The following is a 19,410-nucleotide window of genomic DNA, read 5'->3' on the forward strand; positions in this document are numbered from 1 at the left end:
AACACTGACAGTTTTATGAACTAGTCAAGATCTTTGGCTTCAGAAATACCCTGCTTATTTATTTTCCATCAACAATATCCTTTTCTCAATTGATTCACATAATGACCACACCTTTTAACATGAGTAACAGCCCCAAAAGTGTGTTTCTGCCCCTGTGTAAGCAGCCCCCACCCCAGGACTTCCACAGAAGTGCTTTCCAGGTCTCCACTGCCCTACCCATCACACACCACAGTGGTGTGCCCAGCTCCCAGTAGTCTTGCAACCTACTACCAGAATGGGGGGCTCTTGCAATTCTGCCCCAGTCCCCAGCAATGCCTGAAAAGAAGCTACACAAGCCCACTTTTCCGGAACAGCCTCTATTATAGTGTCTGTCAAGGGCTTCTGCATATTGCATAAATGATAATTTTCCCCCTTTGGAACAAAATAGAATAAACTGGGAGACCACAAACACCCATCCCAAGTGCTAACGTATACAATAGCACAATAGAAGAGTGCCTAAAGAGTCTCATAAGGAATATTTATGTGCCTTTTGCTATCTTAATGTTTCTATTAACGAATATTTTAAAAATTAAACTTGCTTTAAATATAGGAATATTTGTAATTGGATATTATAATTGCCCATAGTTTCTGCTCCAGGGAAGGCAGAGAAAAGCATAAGAGCTGGCCTCACAGCTCCCTTCTCCTCTTCATTGCCCATTCCTTACTCTTGGAAAAGTCCAAAGTTATTATATGTTTTAAAACTGAAGAGATATCTTCTCATTTTGGGGTAGACTAAACAGTGAAAATAATACCCAATTATTACTTAGTATCATCTAGAATGCATTTCAAAAGGAACTGTGAAGAGAATCTTGACAGATCCATTGAAATGCATTGCTTAAAGCGTTGTTTTTTAGAGCCAAGAAAGGCCTAGCAAAAGGACACCACCTCTGAGCGAAGCAAGGGCTTCACACCATTTTTGGAAAATGAGGCTTCTTAACCTATGCCTGTCTCAAGTAGGAACAAGTAGGAACAGGACAAGTAGGAACAGGACTCTGATTGGAACAGCTGCCTCACACAGGACTCACCTTGACAGCACTATAAACCACCTGTGTTTGCCACACCTCTATTTCCTGGGACTTCTGAGAGAGCCAGAGGGATCTTCTATTGTTTCCTAATTATTTCACTCTACTACACCAGGTTCCCACTTACCTAGTCACACCCCACCTTCCTTCCTCTTGTGCTCTTTCACTGTCCCTTCTAGAGATATCTTTCATTGGCCAGAATCAGAATACGTTACAGATATTTCCTCCCTTAAATTCAAGAGAGGAGATGATCCTCGTCCTAACAGAGGGAAATCTACAAGCCATGTTGGACATCATAATCATTTTTTTTCCACTCATTCATCTTATTTAAACAATTCACTGCCTTATCCTCTACTAATTCTTTTAATCATTGCAATAGCTCTAGGAGTAGGTACTACGAATATCCCCATTTTGCAGGCAAGTAGGTTGAGGAGCATACAAGTTAAGTAGCATGTCAAGACACAGCTGTTGAAGCAGAGTTCAAATTTGTTTTGCTGCCTCCAACATCCGGCCCTGTGTCTTTCATATCTCTCTCTCTCCATATCTCTCTCTCTCCATATCTCTCTCTCTCCATATCTCTCTCTCTCTCTCTCTCTCTCTCTCTCTCCATATCTCTCTCTCTCTCTCTCTCTCTCTCTCTCTCTCTCTCTCTCTCTCTCTCTCTCTCCTGCATTTCCCCCAACAGCACTAAGTGTATTATATTTCCCTCATCTAAAAATCAGATGCCCATAATGCCTGCCATCTCTGCTGCCACAGCACAGTGCCACCTCTGGCCCTGGGTCTTCCTGAACAATGCTCTTGAGCCTGTGACACTTTGTTTGTCATGGTCACCAGACTCATTCCCACTCATTCTTCTGTCTCATCCTGTAGGTCATATCTTCAAGGAAGCCTTTTCTGGCCCACAAATCAGCTTAAGTTCCCTTTCTAAATCCTGCATGGTCTCCACACTTCTCCTCATCACACTGTCATCTGCTGTTACAAGGACTTGTCCTACTTTTTAATGTCTATCTTTTCTAGGATGGAGGGTCTGGTCACTAGTGCATCTCCAGGGCAAAGCACAGTACTTACATACCAAGAACATGTCTACGCCTACAACTCAGGGCTGGAATCACTGTCCACATTAGGAAAACAGGGGGGTGGTATTTCACACCCAAGCACACGTTCAACTGCAACCACTTCCTGTCAAGACATCATCCTTGACGGACTCATTTCAGCCAGGTATGGTACCCCATATGGACCATACCTGCATCAAGAAAGCAATTTGAGAGTCATCTTCATAATCCGCCTCTGAAGAGTACAGCCGCTGAAGTAAACACTTGTACTTCAAAAATGCTTCTCGTTGTTTAGCCTCATTCTGGAGGTTAGTGCAGTGGCGACATCTGTATATGTGCTTCGAAGTGGATGAGATGGCAAATTCCGTAGAAGGCAAATAGAGCTGGCAATTGCGGCAAAAGTAAATCTTCTTGTAAAATTTCAGTGGGTCTTGAGGGACCTAAAGAGCAGGAAAAGAAAAAGAAAAGGGAAGGTGCGAAAATCAGGCCAAACACTCATCAGAAGCACTGCGCACTAATGTTTAGAGTGAGTTACAAATTGGCTAATTTAAAAAGTCATTTCTCCTGAACTTGCTATCTATACAAAATTTAAATTCCATAATCTATACAAAATTTATTTACCCTGCCAAAATATGAATGATACCCTGTATCATTCATTAACCCCTAGAAACATGTGGCAAATCACTAGAAAATTAATTGACAGGAAAAAAAAATAGTGGGCAGAGTCTTTCAGCACTTATTTGAAAAGAGTTTATATTTTTATTCTATTTTACTTAATTATTTCTATAGGCAAAATAGCCAGTCTCGCATATAAATGAAAGCTCACTATGCCAATTATTCTTCTCATTTCATGAATTTAAAAAATGAATTCAAATTAGTTAATGATTAATTTTCAATATTTGAAACTCCATATCTAAAGCTGTGGGCAGGAAGTAATTCCATCTTAGAAGATTCAACCCAATTGTTCTTTATGGGCCAAAGTACCATGAAGGAAGGAAGGAAGAGGGAGGAAGAAAGGGAATTAGAACACTTTCAACCCAGACTGAACAAAGACTTACTTATGTAAGCCAGTCTTTCCTAATCTATGGTACATCCATATTTTTGGCCTCCGTGAGAAGAAAGATTAAGCAGCAACATAGTTGGCATTTAATATATGAAACTTTCAAAAATATATTTTTGTTGTTTTGTGTTGTCAGTGCTGGGGATAGAACCCAGTGCCTCACACATGCTAGGCAAGTACTCTACCACTGAGTTACATCACCAGCCCTTAAAAATATGTTAATAAAGAAGGAAACAGGCATCAATGTTCACTTGTGTCTTTTTTCTCTTACTCAAGGTAAATTTATAGTATTGACCACATAATCCATTCTTATGATTTACTTTGTTCTGATCATCTGTTTCTGTACCTTCCCTTCTAGTCTGCTTTACTTTTCCCAAATGGTCCATCTTCCTGAAGAGTAATATTCTTTGAGAATGTCATTGTCCGCTGCCTAATAATTTTTTGGAGATAACAATATGTACATTAAAAAGATAGTTAATTGCTCTGGAGGAAAGAAAAGTGATCTCGACATATAATCAAATAACTCAAAGACAATATTTCTGGGTTCTTATTCTGAGATCTACTTACTTAATATTATTTTCCTTCCTCTTAGGAATTAAACTAGACATTATATTAGTCAGCTCATGAAAGCCAGTTAGGAATGATAGACCATTGTGAAACCATGAGAAAATTTTCTCTACCACCCTGAAACTGTATAAGACGACAACTTAACCCTATTAGGCTTATGATGGCAGAAAACTTTTAATTAAACTAAGCTACATAATTTGGGGATGGGGGCAGAGGATTAGTGGTATTTCTACAAATTCTTGTTCCACTAAGCAAACTAAAAATGTACAAGGAGCCACTCTTCTTTAAAGTCAGTAACATTTTTTTAATCCTAGCATGTAGTTTGAGATATAAAAGGATGTATCCCCAAAAAATAGAAGCAGCAAAGATTATCTGAAGATTTTCCCTAGATAGTAGAAAAAAATCTTAAATCCTTTGTTTTAATGAATATTTTCACAAAGGCATGAGCCAAACAGTAATTTTAAATTGGATTAAAAATTAAATGGGTTATAGGTTGAATTTACTTGACAGAAGTTATTTAGAATGATCATTTTGACTTTTTAAAATTTTTTTAATTTATTCTAATTTGTTATACATGATGGCAGAATCCAATTTATTTCATATTACACATATAGAGCACAATTTTTCAAGACACTGATTGTACACAAAGTATTTCTTTTGAAGGTATGAGAACTTCATTTTTGGCATAATTTCTAAGTTTACCTCACTTGGGGAAGAAGTTTGTCTTAATTTTGTTTGATAGAATTCTTTCTAAAATGTTTTAATTTCCTTTGTTTAAAATTAAAGCATACAGAACATAATGTAGTCAGTCAGGTATGTCATTTTTAGGATAAATTAGAATATTTTTATGAGCATATTCTATAGTATTGTGGTAACAGACCATAGAATTATTTGATTATTGCACAGTGTATCTGCTTCCCTTTTCACTCTAAAACAGTTGTCCTTTCCCGCTATTTTAACTGTTCCTACCTATGAGGCACACATATCTTTCCAAATTTTATTTTTACGCTGTTTGAGGATAAAAAACAAATCCCCAATTTTGCTATACTTTCTACTCCAGTGGATTTAAATGTTATCCAAATGATCAATCAGTACTTGCAACTCTAACTCCTTCTCAGAACTTTCCACAGGAACAGAAAACAACAAAAGCAATACTGACTTCCCAAAAACTCAGCTTCTCTTTTCCAAGACATGATCTTTGGAGAATCTCTCCTCAGATTCTATAGCATGTGGTTATAACTTTGCTTCCTGCTCTACAATTGTACCCTCAGATCCCGGTGAACCATCATTATATCTTCTGTGCTTTACATATTACCAGGCATACAGAAAATGTAAAAAAAAAAAAAGTTTGTACTTGAATAAGGTTAAATATAAATAGATAAAACTAGCATGAGTTACTCTTGTGGAATTAAATATATTGGTTTAAATTCAAGATTGAAGCAGCTATTTCAGGTGCTCAAAGATGATCTAAGGTGCTCCTATGTTACTGAATTCAATCACAGCTTCAACTGCTGTTTGCATGAGCATTGAGTAAGGCAGGAAAGATTGCACTCCAGGTTATTAATGCTGATTGTCTCAAGGGATTCAAGAGTAGGAAATCAAACTGAGGAAGGGTCGATGAGGAACAAAATAGTATAATATGAGGAAGAAATCTCCATTAATGCAAGAAAAATATATTTGGTAAATTCAGTATTGATCCCTTACTCAAACAACCAGAGATCAAAAGCAAGACCATTATCAAGAAATCAGGAATTGAAGAGGCACTCTTTAACTAGATAAAAGGCATCTCCAGGGTTCATTATCTGTGCCGTTCTGTCACTTATAGCCCTGTGTCCTACAAATTTCAGTGGTGTTGATCTCAGGGACTAATAAGACTCTTGATCTCTCTCTTCAACCCAGGGAATCCTCTCTCTTTGTATTGTAGCATGGACAGTTTTTCAGGGCAGTAAAATAAGACAACTGTAAGGCTGCTTCATTTGTTTCCTGTCTCCTAAGAACCACACTCTTCCATTGCCTGGTGTCTTAAAAAACATGGATTCTCCTTTTTCCATTTTAGTCATATAACTCCAACTTACTTCATCTTGGCCAGAAGTGAAAGAAAGTGATCAATTATATTTGACAAAGGTGCCAAGACAATTCATTATAGAACTGTCTTTAAAGGGCGGGGAGGGGGGGGGCAATTCACAAAACAAAAGAAGAAAATAGCCTTAAGTAATCCTTCATACCTTATAAATAATATTTGAGAATGGATGAGAGCCCTAATTGTAAAAACTTAAAATGACAAAATTATAAAATAAAAAAGAGAAGAAAATTCCTGTGGACTTTGACATTAGGCAAAGATTTCTTAAATACTAAACCAAAAGCAAGATCCATTTTTTAAATGAATAAATTGAGCCTTATTGTAAAAACTTCTCTATTAAAGACACTACTAGAAGAATGAAGACACACAGAAAGAGATATTTTCAATTCATATTTCTGACAAAGAACTTACATACAGAATAATTTGTAAATTCTCAAAATTTAATAATGAGAAAATAACCATAAAAAAGAAGAAAGATGGCAAAAGATACGTGCGGACATATCACCAAAAAGGTCTATGTATGGCAAAATGGATATGAAAAGATGTTCAATATTATTATCATTACTTTTATACTTATCATTAGCTATTAAGGGAATAAAAATTAAAATATATAAGACACCACTACAAAATCTGTTAGAATTCTCAAAATTAAAAACTGATATACATGTATTGATAAGGATGTGAAGTAACTGGAACTCCCACACATACAGCATTTGAGAATTCAACCTTGAACTACTAGTTTGGAAAAAAAGTTTAGCAGTCTATTATAAATGTAAATGTGCATTTACCAGGTGGCTCAACAATGCTACTCCCAGTAGCATTTAAAAATGAGAAAATGTAATCCCAACCCACTTACCTCAAAACTTTTTTTATGTATATGACAGTGGAATGCATTACAATTCTTATTACACATATAGAGCATAATTTTTCATATCTCCGGCTGTACACAAAGTATATTCACACCAATTCATGTCTTCATGCACGTACTTTGGATAATAATGATCATCACATTCCACTATCATTAATAACCCCATGCCCTTTCCCTTCCCCTCCAACCCTTCTGCCCTATCTACAGTTCATCTATTCCTCCCATGCTCCCCCTTACTATCCCACTATGAATCGGCCTCCTTATATCAAAGAAAACATTCAGCATTTGGTTTGGGGGATTGGCTAACTTCACTTAGCATTATCTTCTCTAACTCCATCCATTTACCTGCAAATGCTATGATTTTATTCTCTTTGGGGTATTACCCTCAAACTTATAATCACATGTTTATAGGTTTTTATTCATAAAAGCCCCAACTCTAAACTCAAAATTTCCTGTAGAGATAAAAGGATAAAAGTGAAGCTTATGTGTATCCAGACAATAAGATAATTGCTCAGTCATAGCAAGGGACTACTATACACTCAATAGCATGGGTGAATCTCAAAAGCAATATGCTAATCCAAAGAGTTAGTCTCAAAAGACTGCATACAATTCCATGATAGCATGATTTCACTTAGATGACATTATGGAATAGATCAAATTATGGAAATAAAGTGCAGGTCAGTCAGTGTTTGCCAAGGGTTGGGGGGTCAGGAAAGACTACAAAGAGCAGCATAAAAGAAATTCTCTCTGGTGACAGAAATATTACCTAGACTGTACTGTTAGTTACATGACTTAACACATTTGTCAGAATTCACCAAAAAGAGTAAACTTTGCCAAAGGTAAATTTAAAACATGAATAAAATAATATGGGAAGTGCAGAATACAAAATTCCCACTAAGGTTTTTATGAATATGTATGAACTGTATTAGTCTATAGAGAAAGACTAGAAGTTAACTTGAACAAATGAACCACTGATTGAAATAATACAATGAGCAACTTTTCTCTTGGACTTCCATTATAATTTAATATGCTTTTAACAATATAATTAAGGTTCTAGAATAAATTATATTCTTCTAAAGGTTTTGTCTAAATATTGGGATTCTGTTTTGTCAAAAAGCTAAAATATTTAGTCTGCTCCTTAAATTATAACTTTAAAAATAATCATTGAAATAAAACACAATGTATAATTCTTTGGCAATCCCCTCCCCTTAATCCCAATTTACTGAAAGTGTTTTAAATGATTTTGCACAGTATGAAAGCAATAAGGCACTTATCTTGGCGTAGGACCACAAAATCCCCCAGAAACCAAAGAATGCCAGAGTTGGAGAACACAATTTAATTCAAACACAATTTACATTTGGATTTTCCTCAGAATATCTATAGGGGTCTGTTCACTAATCAGTATAGCTATGTGTTAAGTATTTTAGGGAAGTTAAATAAGGTGCAACATGCAATCTAAGAAATGAAAAGTTTAACTCTTCCATGAAGGAGAGGACACGAATGAGAGTTGAGTCTCTAAACATAAGTAGGATTTGGTTGATGAAATAAAATAGCAGAGCATTTTGGGTGGAAACAGCAGTGTGTGTAAAGCATGGAGGTGTGAGATATTAGATGAATTCAACATAATGCAATACTCAACTGGAACATTAGTTTAGTCATTTTGAGAAAAATTCAAGGCTATAATCACAGGCATAGAAGTTAAATGAGTAAGTATAGTTTATCAACATACTAATCATTCAAAGGAAATTTCACCAATAAAAAGATCTTCCACTAGATTCCAAATAAAGAGTTAAAGCAGGATTCCACCTCTTGGGTCCCCTTCTTCCTCCGGGAGAAGTCTTTTCTGCTGTCCTTTAATAAACTTCTAATTTCTACTCTGACCTTGCCTCGGCGTGCTTCTTTGGTGTTATTCTTCAACATTGGGGAAGCAAGGACTCGTCACCGGTCAACAGCGGTAACATATTGGAGGTCCCAGACCGAGATTCTACACCGAGGTAAGTGCACGCACCCCATGTCTCTTTGAGGTGCATCTTTCTCTCTCTTTCTTTCTGGAGGGTAAGGTGGGCACCCGACGGCTACTTAAATGCAATTAGTGCAGCCGCCACTCTTCAAGACTCGGGTGAGAGGTTTCCCAGCCTAGGCAGCTCTCAATCACCTGTTCAATACAGAGCAAGCATGTTGGGTTCTGCCAAAGCCGCTTCCAACTTTTCTGTCTGGGCCTGGAGAGCAATTGGCGTGAGTACACAGTGTCCCGAATCCCGATCTGCCTCGGATGCGTGGAGGTGGAGGAAGGAGTTTGGAACAACTGCGGAATTCCGGTCTGGGCTACACTCAGATGTATTCTTAAGGTTCCTTTCTCTTGAGCCCCCTTCCGACAGCCCTCAGGGGTATCTAGGGTGATAGGTAGATGAATGGCACTGGGGGAAAGCCCCAATCACATTTGCCTCCGTATGGGCTATGCAACACTCCCAACCTCGCATCCATTCCTCCTGGATGCTCCCCTTCCTTCGCAGGTCAGAAATGTTAGCAATTCAGGTTGTAGGACTGAGAGAAAGGCATGGGATAATTAGCAAAATCTGCCCAGGTTCCCTAAGATGCATAGGTAACTTTAACTAGTCTGTTTTACCGCCCCAATGTTTAAAATGTGTTGTGTTCCCTAAGCTGCTAGAGAGGCATTTTTAGAATCAACTCCTCTGGTAATCTGCTACCTTACAACCTTAACACTTAGGCGGCTCCTTTTGTCTACAGAGCAAAGGCAACAAAGAGCGCATGTTTCTCTTTTGCAATGGGTTTTTAGTGGCCGGGAGGATAAGCAGTAATGCCCTTAAGTCTGAATCCTCCCAGGGTCTCTGGCACAGGGCAAACTGAGACCCTAGCACTTTGCTAAAGGGGACCAGAAACCCCTTGGCAAAGCAAGGTGAGAGACGGGTTTTCTGGACCATTTAGGAAGCTCAAACTTAAGGAGACATCCCTAATGAGAACAGTTTTCTCTGGCGCGGCGTGGGCGCCTGAGTCCTGTTTTCTTCTCACTCAGACAGGAGCTTCTCTCTCTCCAATATGCCAGGTGCACCACTAGCCTGCGTATTGAAAAATTGGGATAAATTTGAACCTCAGACGCTCAAGAAAAAGCGCCTCATTTTCTTGGCCTGGCCTCAATACAAACTCTCTGATGGAGAAACCTGGCCACCAGAGGAAAATATCAATTTTAATACAATTTTACAGTTTGATAAAATTTACAAAAAAGGAAATGGTGTGAGGTGCTGTATGTTCAGATTTTCTTTGCTCTAAAGGAAAATCCTAAATTATGCCAACAGTGTAAAGTAGACTTAGCTATGATATCTGCCATGAAGAGAAAAAATCTTGGACTCACTGAGGGAAAAGAATCAAGAGAAAAATTTGGGCCGATCAAAGTACATACCCCCTTCCCCCTTCAAGACCTAAGGCAGATAAAAACTGACTCTACTGGAAAGTTAGGAGATATGCCAGATTGCCTGGGATTGGATCTATCCAAAGGAGCTAATCCTGTAAGTAAAAGGGAAACTGAGGATTCCCAGCAGCTGCCAGAGCCATTTTCGCTTTGGGGAATTTCCTCATCCTTCCCTGCACTGTAAGGATTGCTCCATCTCTGTCCACTTAAAAAGAAGGGACACTGAATGCAGTAAAGTCAGTCACACTGAGACCCTTGATTTTACACCTATAGTTGCCCCTCTGTGAAAACATCTGGTCCACTCATGGGGAAATCTATGGTGCCACTGATAGGAGTCATAATTAAATGGAAGTTAAAAACCTGGAGAGATTTTTCTCTTATCTGGTCTCTCTATTTTAAAGGTTATTATAGATTGTTTCTTGGGGATGATCTTGGCTGAATGTGTATCTAAAAGATGATTTTTTTATTGTAACAATCTGGTACCTAAATGAGTTTGAAGCATTGCATAATCTTGCAGTTAAAAGTTGGGGTTAGGTAATTGTTTAGTTTGTGATTTCAGATAATTCATGCCAGAGAACTTAAATACTTAGGATAAAAAAAATTAAAAGAATTCTACTTCCAAGTTGGCAAGTAACTCCCAATCATTTGGTTTTATTTTGAACTGGGTAGCCTGAGAAGATTTCACTAGGTGTACCAGTGCATTAACTTGGGCAAGGATAGTAAATTATGATATGGTATCTGTTCCCCTCAGTGTGTAAGATTTAGGAAAAAAATGTTGAATTGGAACGTTGGTCTGGCTTATTGAAATAACATTGAATAGCAACAGTCTTAAAATTTTAAAGCTTAATTTTGGATATACATGGTAGTGTGTGGTTCTCTTTTAAAATTTTTTTCAAATGACTTAATGTAACTTAATACTACTTTAGGAACTTCAGAACAAAGGAAGTAGCTTAATGATCCTAAAGAAATTTCTTCTGATGGTAGAGATCCTATTTTCAGTTTTGTGTGAGCAAGTTTTTCTAGTGTAGGAAAATGTATCTTAAACTTTTATCATAATTTCCAACATCCAAACCTGAAAATTGTGACTTATGGTTAAAATGCCTTAGGCATGAGGTTTCTGCTCAGAATTCCAGTTTTCCCAGTTCCTTCCAGACCTCAGCCAGGACTTAAGTTGATATGCAAATAGAAGTCTGGAGCACTCAGTAGGAGACAGATCTGAGGCCCAAGAAAAAAAAAGAGTAAAAGTGTCTTTTTATGGGAACTCAAACTAGATTAAACCAAAGAGTAAATTATATGGCATTTACTAATTACTGGCCGGTCAATTTTTTCTAGGACTTTTACCTTTTCTTAGATTCTGTATTTTTTTTTTTTGAGCTCATGATTTTGATCCTACAGACAAGTTAATGTTTTTCTGATAAGTTCTATTTTTGATCAACTGGAGATTTTTTTTAACATTGCAATGAGATTTCACATGAGAAAGCTACAAGGCCTTTACTATTGTGTTATGTGTTACACTTGTGTTACGTGTTGTATGTCGGTATGTCTGAATGTGTGAATGTCCATATATCATGCAATGATATGACAATTGATAGATATATGAGGAGCGCTCATGAAAAATTTAAAAAAATGGATCCAAATATCTTTGATTCATGTGATTCAAATGGCTCAACTTAAATTTGATAAATAGATAAAAAAATATGTCTTTAAAATTAAGCTTATAAGTTTTTCTAGGTGTTCAAAAATAAAACCTAATAAAATGTTGATGTCTATGAAATAATCTGCTTAAATTAAAAAATTCACAAGTATTGTTTCAAAATGTGAACAGAAGGAGGTTAACAGATGAAAAAGAAAAACTAGAAGGTTCTAGGTATGGTTTTAATAGAGGGAAAATGTGTTTCTGAATAAGAGTCTATATGATTAAGTAATTAAGAGGGTTTAAGTAAATGATATAAAGAAGGTGTATGTAAGTTGCTTATAAGTGTAAGTTTTTGAGCAAGTAATCTTAAAGAAATTAAACAGCTGGTTAAACAAGTGCTGTTGTTTTAGACAATTGTGCTATGTTATTTCTTTAAAAGCTAAACTTGGTTAATATAAAAACATCAATGTAATTGGTGCTATTAAAAAGCAAACATCACTTGGAGAATGAACAATAGGTTACTGAATGATCAATGGGTTATAGAAGACATCAAGGAGGAAATTAAAAAATTCTTAGAGATTAATGAAAACACAGACACAACATATCGGAATCTATGGGACACATTGAAAGCAGTTCTAAGAGGAAAATTCATTGCTTGGAGTTCATTCCTTAAAAAAAGAAAAAACCAACAAATAAATGATCTCATACTTCATCTCAAAATCCTAGAAAAAGAAGAGCAAAACAACAGCAAAAGAAGTAGAAGGCAAGAAATAATTAAAATCACAGCTGAAATTAATGAAATCAAAACAAAAGAAACAATTGAAAAAATTGACAAAACTAAAAGTTGGTTCTTTGAAAAAATAAACAAAATTGACAGACCCTTAGCCATGCTAGCGAAGAGAAGAAGAGAGAGAACTCAAATTACTAGCATACGGGATGAAAAAGGCAATATCACAACAGACACTTCAGAAATACAGAAGATAATCAAAAATTATTTTGACTCCTTATACTCCAATAAATTAGAAGATAGTGAAGGCATCGATAAATTTCTTAAGTCATATGATCTGCCCAGATTGAGTCAGGAGGATATAGACAACCTAAACAGACCAATATCAATTGAGGAAATAGAAGAAACCATCAAAAGACTACCAACTAAGAAAAGCCCAGGACCGGATGGGTATACAGCAGAGTTTTACAAAACCTTTAAAGAGGAACTAATACCAATACTTTTCAAGCTACTTCAGGAAATAGAAAAAGAGGGAGAACTTCCAAATTCATTCTACGAGGCCAACATCACCCTGATACCTAAACCAGACAAAGACACCTCAAAGAAAGAAAACTACAGACCAATATCTCTAATGAACCTAGATGCAAAAATCCTCAATAAAATTCTGGCGAATCGGATACAAAAACATATCAAAAAAATTGTGCCCTGCAAGGTAGGCGGGCCTGCGACCCACCAGCAGAAGAGGAGCAGCGGCCTGCTGAGAGGCAGAGCCGCCCCCTCCCCCCGCGCCTGCAAGGTAGACGGAACTGTGACCACCATCAGAACAGGCCAGACCTGCAACCGACAGACAGAACAGGCCCAGTGGCCTGAGGAAGGGTAGAGCCGCCCCCCCCGCGCCTGCAAGGTAGGCGGACCTGCGACCCACAGGCAGATCAGCCCCAGAGGCCTGCAGAGGGGCAGTGCCGCTGCCTGCGCCTGCAAAGTAGGCAGAACTGCGGCCACCGACAGAACAAGCCTAGTGGCCCGCAGAGGGACAGAGCCGCCGCCCGCACCTGCAAGGTAGGCGGACCTGCTACCGACCGGCAGAGCAGGCCCAGCGGCCTGCCGGCGTGGTAGGAACATTGCCCCAATTGGAGGAGGGGCAGAGCTGCCGCCCGCGCCTGTGAGGGAGACTTTGCAACTATACAAGACCAATATAAATATATAGGGGGAAAATTCAATAGCACAACAGTTTCACCAAGTAGAAAGGAACGCGAACAGTATGAAGAGACAAGGAAAGAAAGGACCACAAGCAATGCAGGTCAACTCAACGTTAGAAGAGGTAATAGCTGCAGCAGATGGAATGTCAGATAAAGAATTCAGGATATACATGCTTCAGATGATCTGGAGTCTCAAGGAAGACATCAGACAGCAAAATCAGACAATGAAAGATCACTTCAATAATGAATTACATAAACAAATCCAAGAAGCAAAAGATCAACTATACAGGGAGATAGAGGTTATAAAAAACAAACAGAAATCCTAGAAATGCAGGAAGCAATAAACCAACTTAAAAACTCAATTGAGAATACTACCAGCAGAGCAGAACACTTAGAAGATAGAACATCAGACAATGAAGATAAAGTATTTCAACTTGAAAAGAACATAGACAGCTCAGCAAGACTGTTAAGAAAAGACTGTTAAGAAACCATGAGCAGAACATCCAAGAAATATGGGATAACATCAAGAGACAAAATTTAAGAGTCATTGGGATACGGGAAGGGACAGAGTTTCAAACCAAAGGAATGAGCAATCTATTCAATGAAATAATACGAGAAAACTTCCCAGACTTGAAGAATGAGACAGAATCCCAATTCCTAGAAGCCTACAGGACGCCGAATGTGCAAAATCATAAGAGACCCACACCTAGACACATTATAATGAAGATGCCCAACATACAGAATAAGGAGAGAATTTTAAAAGCTACAAGAGAAAGGAAGCAGATCACATTTAGGGGTAAGCCAATCAGGATAACAGCTGATCTTTCAACACAGACTCTGAAAGCTAGAAGATCCTGGAATAACATATTTCAAACACTGAAAGAAAATGGGTTCCAACCAAGAATTGTGTTTCCAGCGAAATTAAGCTTCAGGATGGAAGATGAAATTAAAACCTTCCACGATAAACAAAAGTTAAAAGAATTTGCAGCTAGAAAACCATCTCTTCAAAACATCCTTGGCAAAACATTACAGGAAGAGGAAATCGAAAATAACAATGAAAACCAACAGTGGGAGGTAGGATAGTAAAGGGGGGAAAAATAATCAAAGAGGAAAACAAACCATGTTTAGTCACATAAATAAACAAATATGGCTGGAAGAACAACCCATATCTCAATAATAACCCTAAATGTTAATGGCTTAAACTCACCAATCAAGAGACACAGGCTGGTAGAATGGATCACAAAACAAGACCCAACAATATGCTGCCTACAGGAGACGCATTTGATAGGAAAAGACATACATAGGCTGAAAGTGAAAGGTTGGGAAAAATCATATCACTCATATGGACTTCGGAAACAAGCAGGAGTGTCCATACTCATATCAAATAAAATAGATTTCAAGCCAAAGTTAATCAAAAGGGATAAAGAGGGACACTACATACTGCTTAAGGGAACCATACACCAACAAGACATAACAATCATAAATATATATGCCCCAAACAATGGTGCAGCTTTGTTCATCAAACAAACTCTTCTCAAGTTCAAGAGTCTAATAGACCACCATACAATAATCATGGGAGACTTCAACACACCTCTCTCGCCACTGGACAGATCTTCCAAACAAAAGTTGAATAAGGAAACTATAGAACTCAATAACACAATTAATAACCTAGACTTAATTGACATATATAGAATATACCACCCAACATCAAGCAGTTACACTTTTTTCTCAGCAGCACATGGATCCTTCTCAAAAATAGATCATATATTATGTCACAGGGCAACTCTTAGACAATATAAAGGAGTAGAGATAATACCATGCATCCTATCTGATCATAATGGAATGGAACTGAAAATCAACGATAAAAGAAGGAAGGAAAAAGAATACATCACTTGGAGAATGAACAATAGGTTACTGAATGATCAATGGGTTATAGAAGACATCAAGGAGGAAATTAAAAAATTCTTAGAGATTAATGAAAACACAGACACAACATATCGGAATCTATGGGACACATTGAAAGCAGTTCTAAGAGGAAAATTCATTGCTTGGAGTTCATTCCTTAAAAAAAGAAAAAACCAACAAATAAATGATCTCATACTTCATCTCAAAATCCTAGAAAAAGAAGAGCAAAACAACAGCAAAAGAAGTAGAAGGCAAGAAATAATTAAAATCACAGCTGAAATTAATGAAATCGAAACAAAAGAAACAATTGAAAAAATTGACAAAACTAAAAGTTGGTTCTTTGAAAAAATAAACAAAATCGACAGACCCTTAGCCATGCTAGCGAAGAGAAGAAGAGAGAGAACTCAAATTACTAGCATATGGGATGAAAAAGGCAATATCACAACAGACACTTCAGATATACAGAAGATAATCAAAAATTATTTTGACTCCTTATACTCCAATAAATTAGAAGATAGTGAAGGCATCGATAAATTTCTTAAGTCATATGATCTGCCCAGATTGAGTCAGGAGGATATAGACAACCTAAACAGACCAATATCAATTGAGGAAATAGAAGAAACCATGAAAAGACTACCAACTAAGAAAAGCCCAGGACCGGATGGGTATACAGCAGAGTTTTACAAAACCTTTAAAGAGGAACTAATACCAATACTTTTCAAGCTACTTCAGGAAATAGAAAAAGAGGGAGAACTTCCAAATTCATTCTACGAGGCCAACATCACTTTGATACCTAAACCAGACAAAGACACTTCAAAGAAAGAAAACTACAGACCAATATCTCTGATGAACCTAGATGCAAAGATCCTCAATAAAATTCTGGCGAATCGGATACAAAAACATATCAAAAAAATTGTGCACCATGATCAAGTAGGATTCATCCCTGGGATGCAAGGCTGGTTCAATATACGGAAATCAATAAATGTTATTCACCACATCAATAGACTTAAAAATAAGAACCATATGATCATCTCGATAGATGCGGCAAAAGCATTCGACAAATTACAGCATCCCTTTATGTTCAAAACTCTAGAAAAACTAGGGATAACAGGAACATACCTCAATATTGTAAAAGCAATTTATGCTAAGCCTCAGGCTAGCATCATTCTGAATGGAGAAAATTTGAAGGCATTCCCTCTAAAATATGGAACAAGACAAAGATGCCCTCTCTCTCCACTTCTGTTCAACATAGTTCTCGAAACACTGGCCAGAGAAATTAGACAGACGAAAGAAATTAAAGGCATCAAAATAGGAAAAGAAGAAATTAAATTATCACTATTTGCAGGTGACATGATTCTATACCTAGCAGACCCAAAAGGGTCTACAAAGAAACTATTAGAGCTAATAAATTAATTCAGCAAAGTGGCAGGATATAAAATCAACACGCATAAATCAAAGGCATTCCTGTATATCAGTGACAAATCCTCTGAAATGGAAATGAGGACAACCACTCCATTCACAATATCTTCAAAAAAAATAAAATACTTGGGAATCAACCTAACAAAAGAGGTGAAAGACTTATACAATGAAAACTACAGAACCCTAAAGAGAGAAATAGAAGAAGATCTTAGAAGATGGAAAAATATACCCTGTTCATGGATAGGCAGAACTAACATCATCAAAATGGCGATATTACCAAAAGTTCTCTATAGGTTTAATGCAATGCCAATCAAAATCCCAACAGCATTTCTTGTAGAAATAGAGAAAGCAATCATGAAATTCATATGGAAAAATAAAAGACCCAGAATAGCAAAAATAATGCTAAGCAGGAAGTGTGAATCAGGCGGTATAGCGATACCAGACTTCAAACTATACTACAGAGGAATAGTAACAAAAACAGCACGGTACTGGTACCAAAACAGGCGGGTGGACCAATGGTACAGAAGAGAGGACACAGAAACCAATCCACAAAACTACAACTACCTTATATTTGATAAAGGGGCTAAAAGCATGCAATGGAGGAAGGATAGCATCTTCAACAAATGGTGCTGGGAAAACTGGAAATCCATATGCAACAAAATGAAACTGAATCCCTTTCTCTCACCATGCACAAAAGTTAATTCAAAATGGATCAAGGAGCTTGATATCAAATCAGAGACACGCGGTCTGATAGAAGAAAAAGTTGGCTACGATCTACATACTGTGGGGTCGGGCTCCAAATTCCTCAATAGGACACCCATAGCACAAAAGTTAATAACTAGAATCAACAAATGGGACTTACTCAAACTAAAAAGTTTTTTCTCAGCAAAAGAAACAATAAGAGAGGTAAATAGGGAGCCTACACCCTGGGAACAAATCTTTACTCCTCACACTTCAGATAGAGCCCTAATATCCAGAGTATACAAAGAACTCAAAAAATTAGACAATAAGAAAACAAACAACCCAATCAACAAATGGGCCAAGGACCTGAACAGACACTTCTCAGAGGAGGACATACATGTAGTCAATCAACAAGTACATGAAAAAATGCTCACCATCTCTAGCTGTCAGAGAAATGCAAATCAAAACCACCCTAAGATACCATCTCACTCCAGTAAGATTGGCAGCCATTATGAAGTCAAACAACAACAAGTGCTGCCAAGGATGTGGGGAAAAGGGTACACTTGTACATTGCTGGTGGGACTGCAAATTGGTGCAGCCAATTTGGAAAGCAGTATGGAGATATCTTGGAAAGCTGGGAATGGAGCCACCATTTGACCCAGCTATTCCCCTTCTCGGTCTATTCCCTAAAGACCTAAAAAGAGCATGCTACAGGGACACTGCTACATCGATGTTCATAGCAGCACAATTCACAATAGCAAGACTGTGGAACCAACCTAGATGCCCTTCAATAGACGAATGTATAAGAAAAATGTGGCATTTATACACAATGGAGTATTACTCTGCATTAAAAAATGACAAAATCATAGAATTTGCAGGGAAATGGATGGCATTAAAGCAGATTATGCTAAGTGAAGCTAGCCAATCCCTAAAAAGCAAATGCCAAATGTCTTCTTTGATATAAGGAGAGTAACTAAGAACAGAGTAGGGACGAAGAGCAGGAGAAGAAGATTAACATTAAACAGGGATGAGAGGTGGGAGGGAAAGGGAGAGAGAAGGGGAAATTGCATGGAAATGGAAGGAGACCCTCAGGGTTATACAAAAGTACATACAAGAGGAAGTAAGGGGAAAGGGAAAAATAATACAAGGGGGAGAAATGAATGACAGTAGAGGGGGTAAGAGAGAGAAGAGGGGAGGGGAGGGGAGGGGAGGGGAGGGGAGGGGAGGGGGGATAGTAGAGGATAGGAAAGGCAGCATAACACAACAGACACTAGTATGGCAATATTTAAATCAATGGATGTGTAACTGATGTGATTCTGCAATCTGTATATGGGGCAAAAATGGGAGTTCATAACCCACTTGAATCAAAGTGTGAAGTATGATATATCAAGAAATTTGTAATGTTTTGAACAACCAACAATAAAAAATTAAAAAAAAAATAAAATAAAATATGTTTAAAAAAAGAGTTAAAGCAAAATTTGAGCATCTTCCAATTTAACATATTGCATGTAGGATTCTGAAAAAGGAATACAGGGGAAAAAATATAGTACCTTCAAGTATCTTGCCACTTCAGGATTAAACAGAGGTGTTTTAATATATTGAAAAAAGAGTGTTGCAATTCTTTTTCTGAGTCCTTCAAGGTTATAAGGTTTGACTCCTCTCATCATAAGGTCAACTTCTCTATCAATCAGTTCTAGGATTTCCTGGGTCAGTTTACATTCATGTTCC

At 37.4% G+C, this 19,410-nt stretch overlaps 1 protein-coding gene across 6 annotated transcripts in view; it reads right to left on the minus strand.

Moving 5' to 3' along the window:
- Positions 1-19,410, minus strand: part of Iqub (IQ motif and ubiquitin domain containing) — a 79,488-nt gene that overhangs the window by 10,675 nt on the left and 49,403 nt on the right. For 5 of the 6 annotated variants that reach the window (XM_071612824.1, XM_071612821.1, XM_071612818.1 and 2 more), the window contains 2 exons: positions 19,233-19,409; positions 2,305-2,553 (listed from right to left, as the gene is read on the minus strand). In XM_071612824.1, the coding sequence (XP_071468925.1) occupies positions 2,305-2,553; positions 19,233-19,409 (426 nt within the window). The remainder of the gene's footprint in view (positions 1-2,304; positions 2,554-19,232; position 19,410) is intronic. The other variant, XM_071612826.1, reaches the window with a different exon arrangement.

This window comes from Marmota flaviventris, chromosome 1 (genome assembly GCF_047511675.1).
Source record: "Marmota flaviventris isolate mMarFla1 chromosome 1, mMarFla1.hap1, whole genome shotgun sequence".
Taxonomy (NCBI): Eukaryota; Metazoa; Chordata; class Mammalia; order Rodentia; family Sciuridae; genus Marmota; species Marmota flaviventris.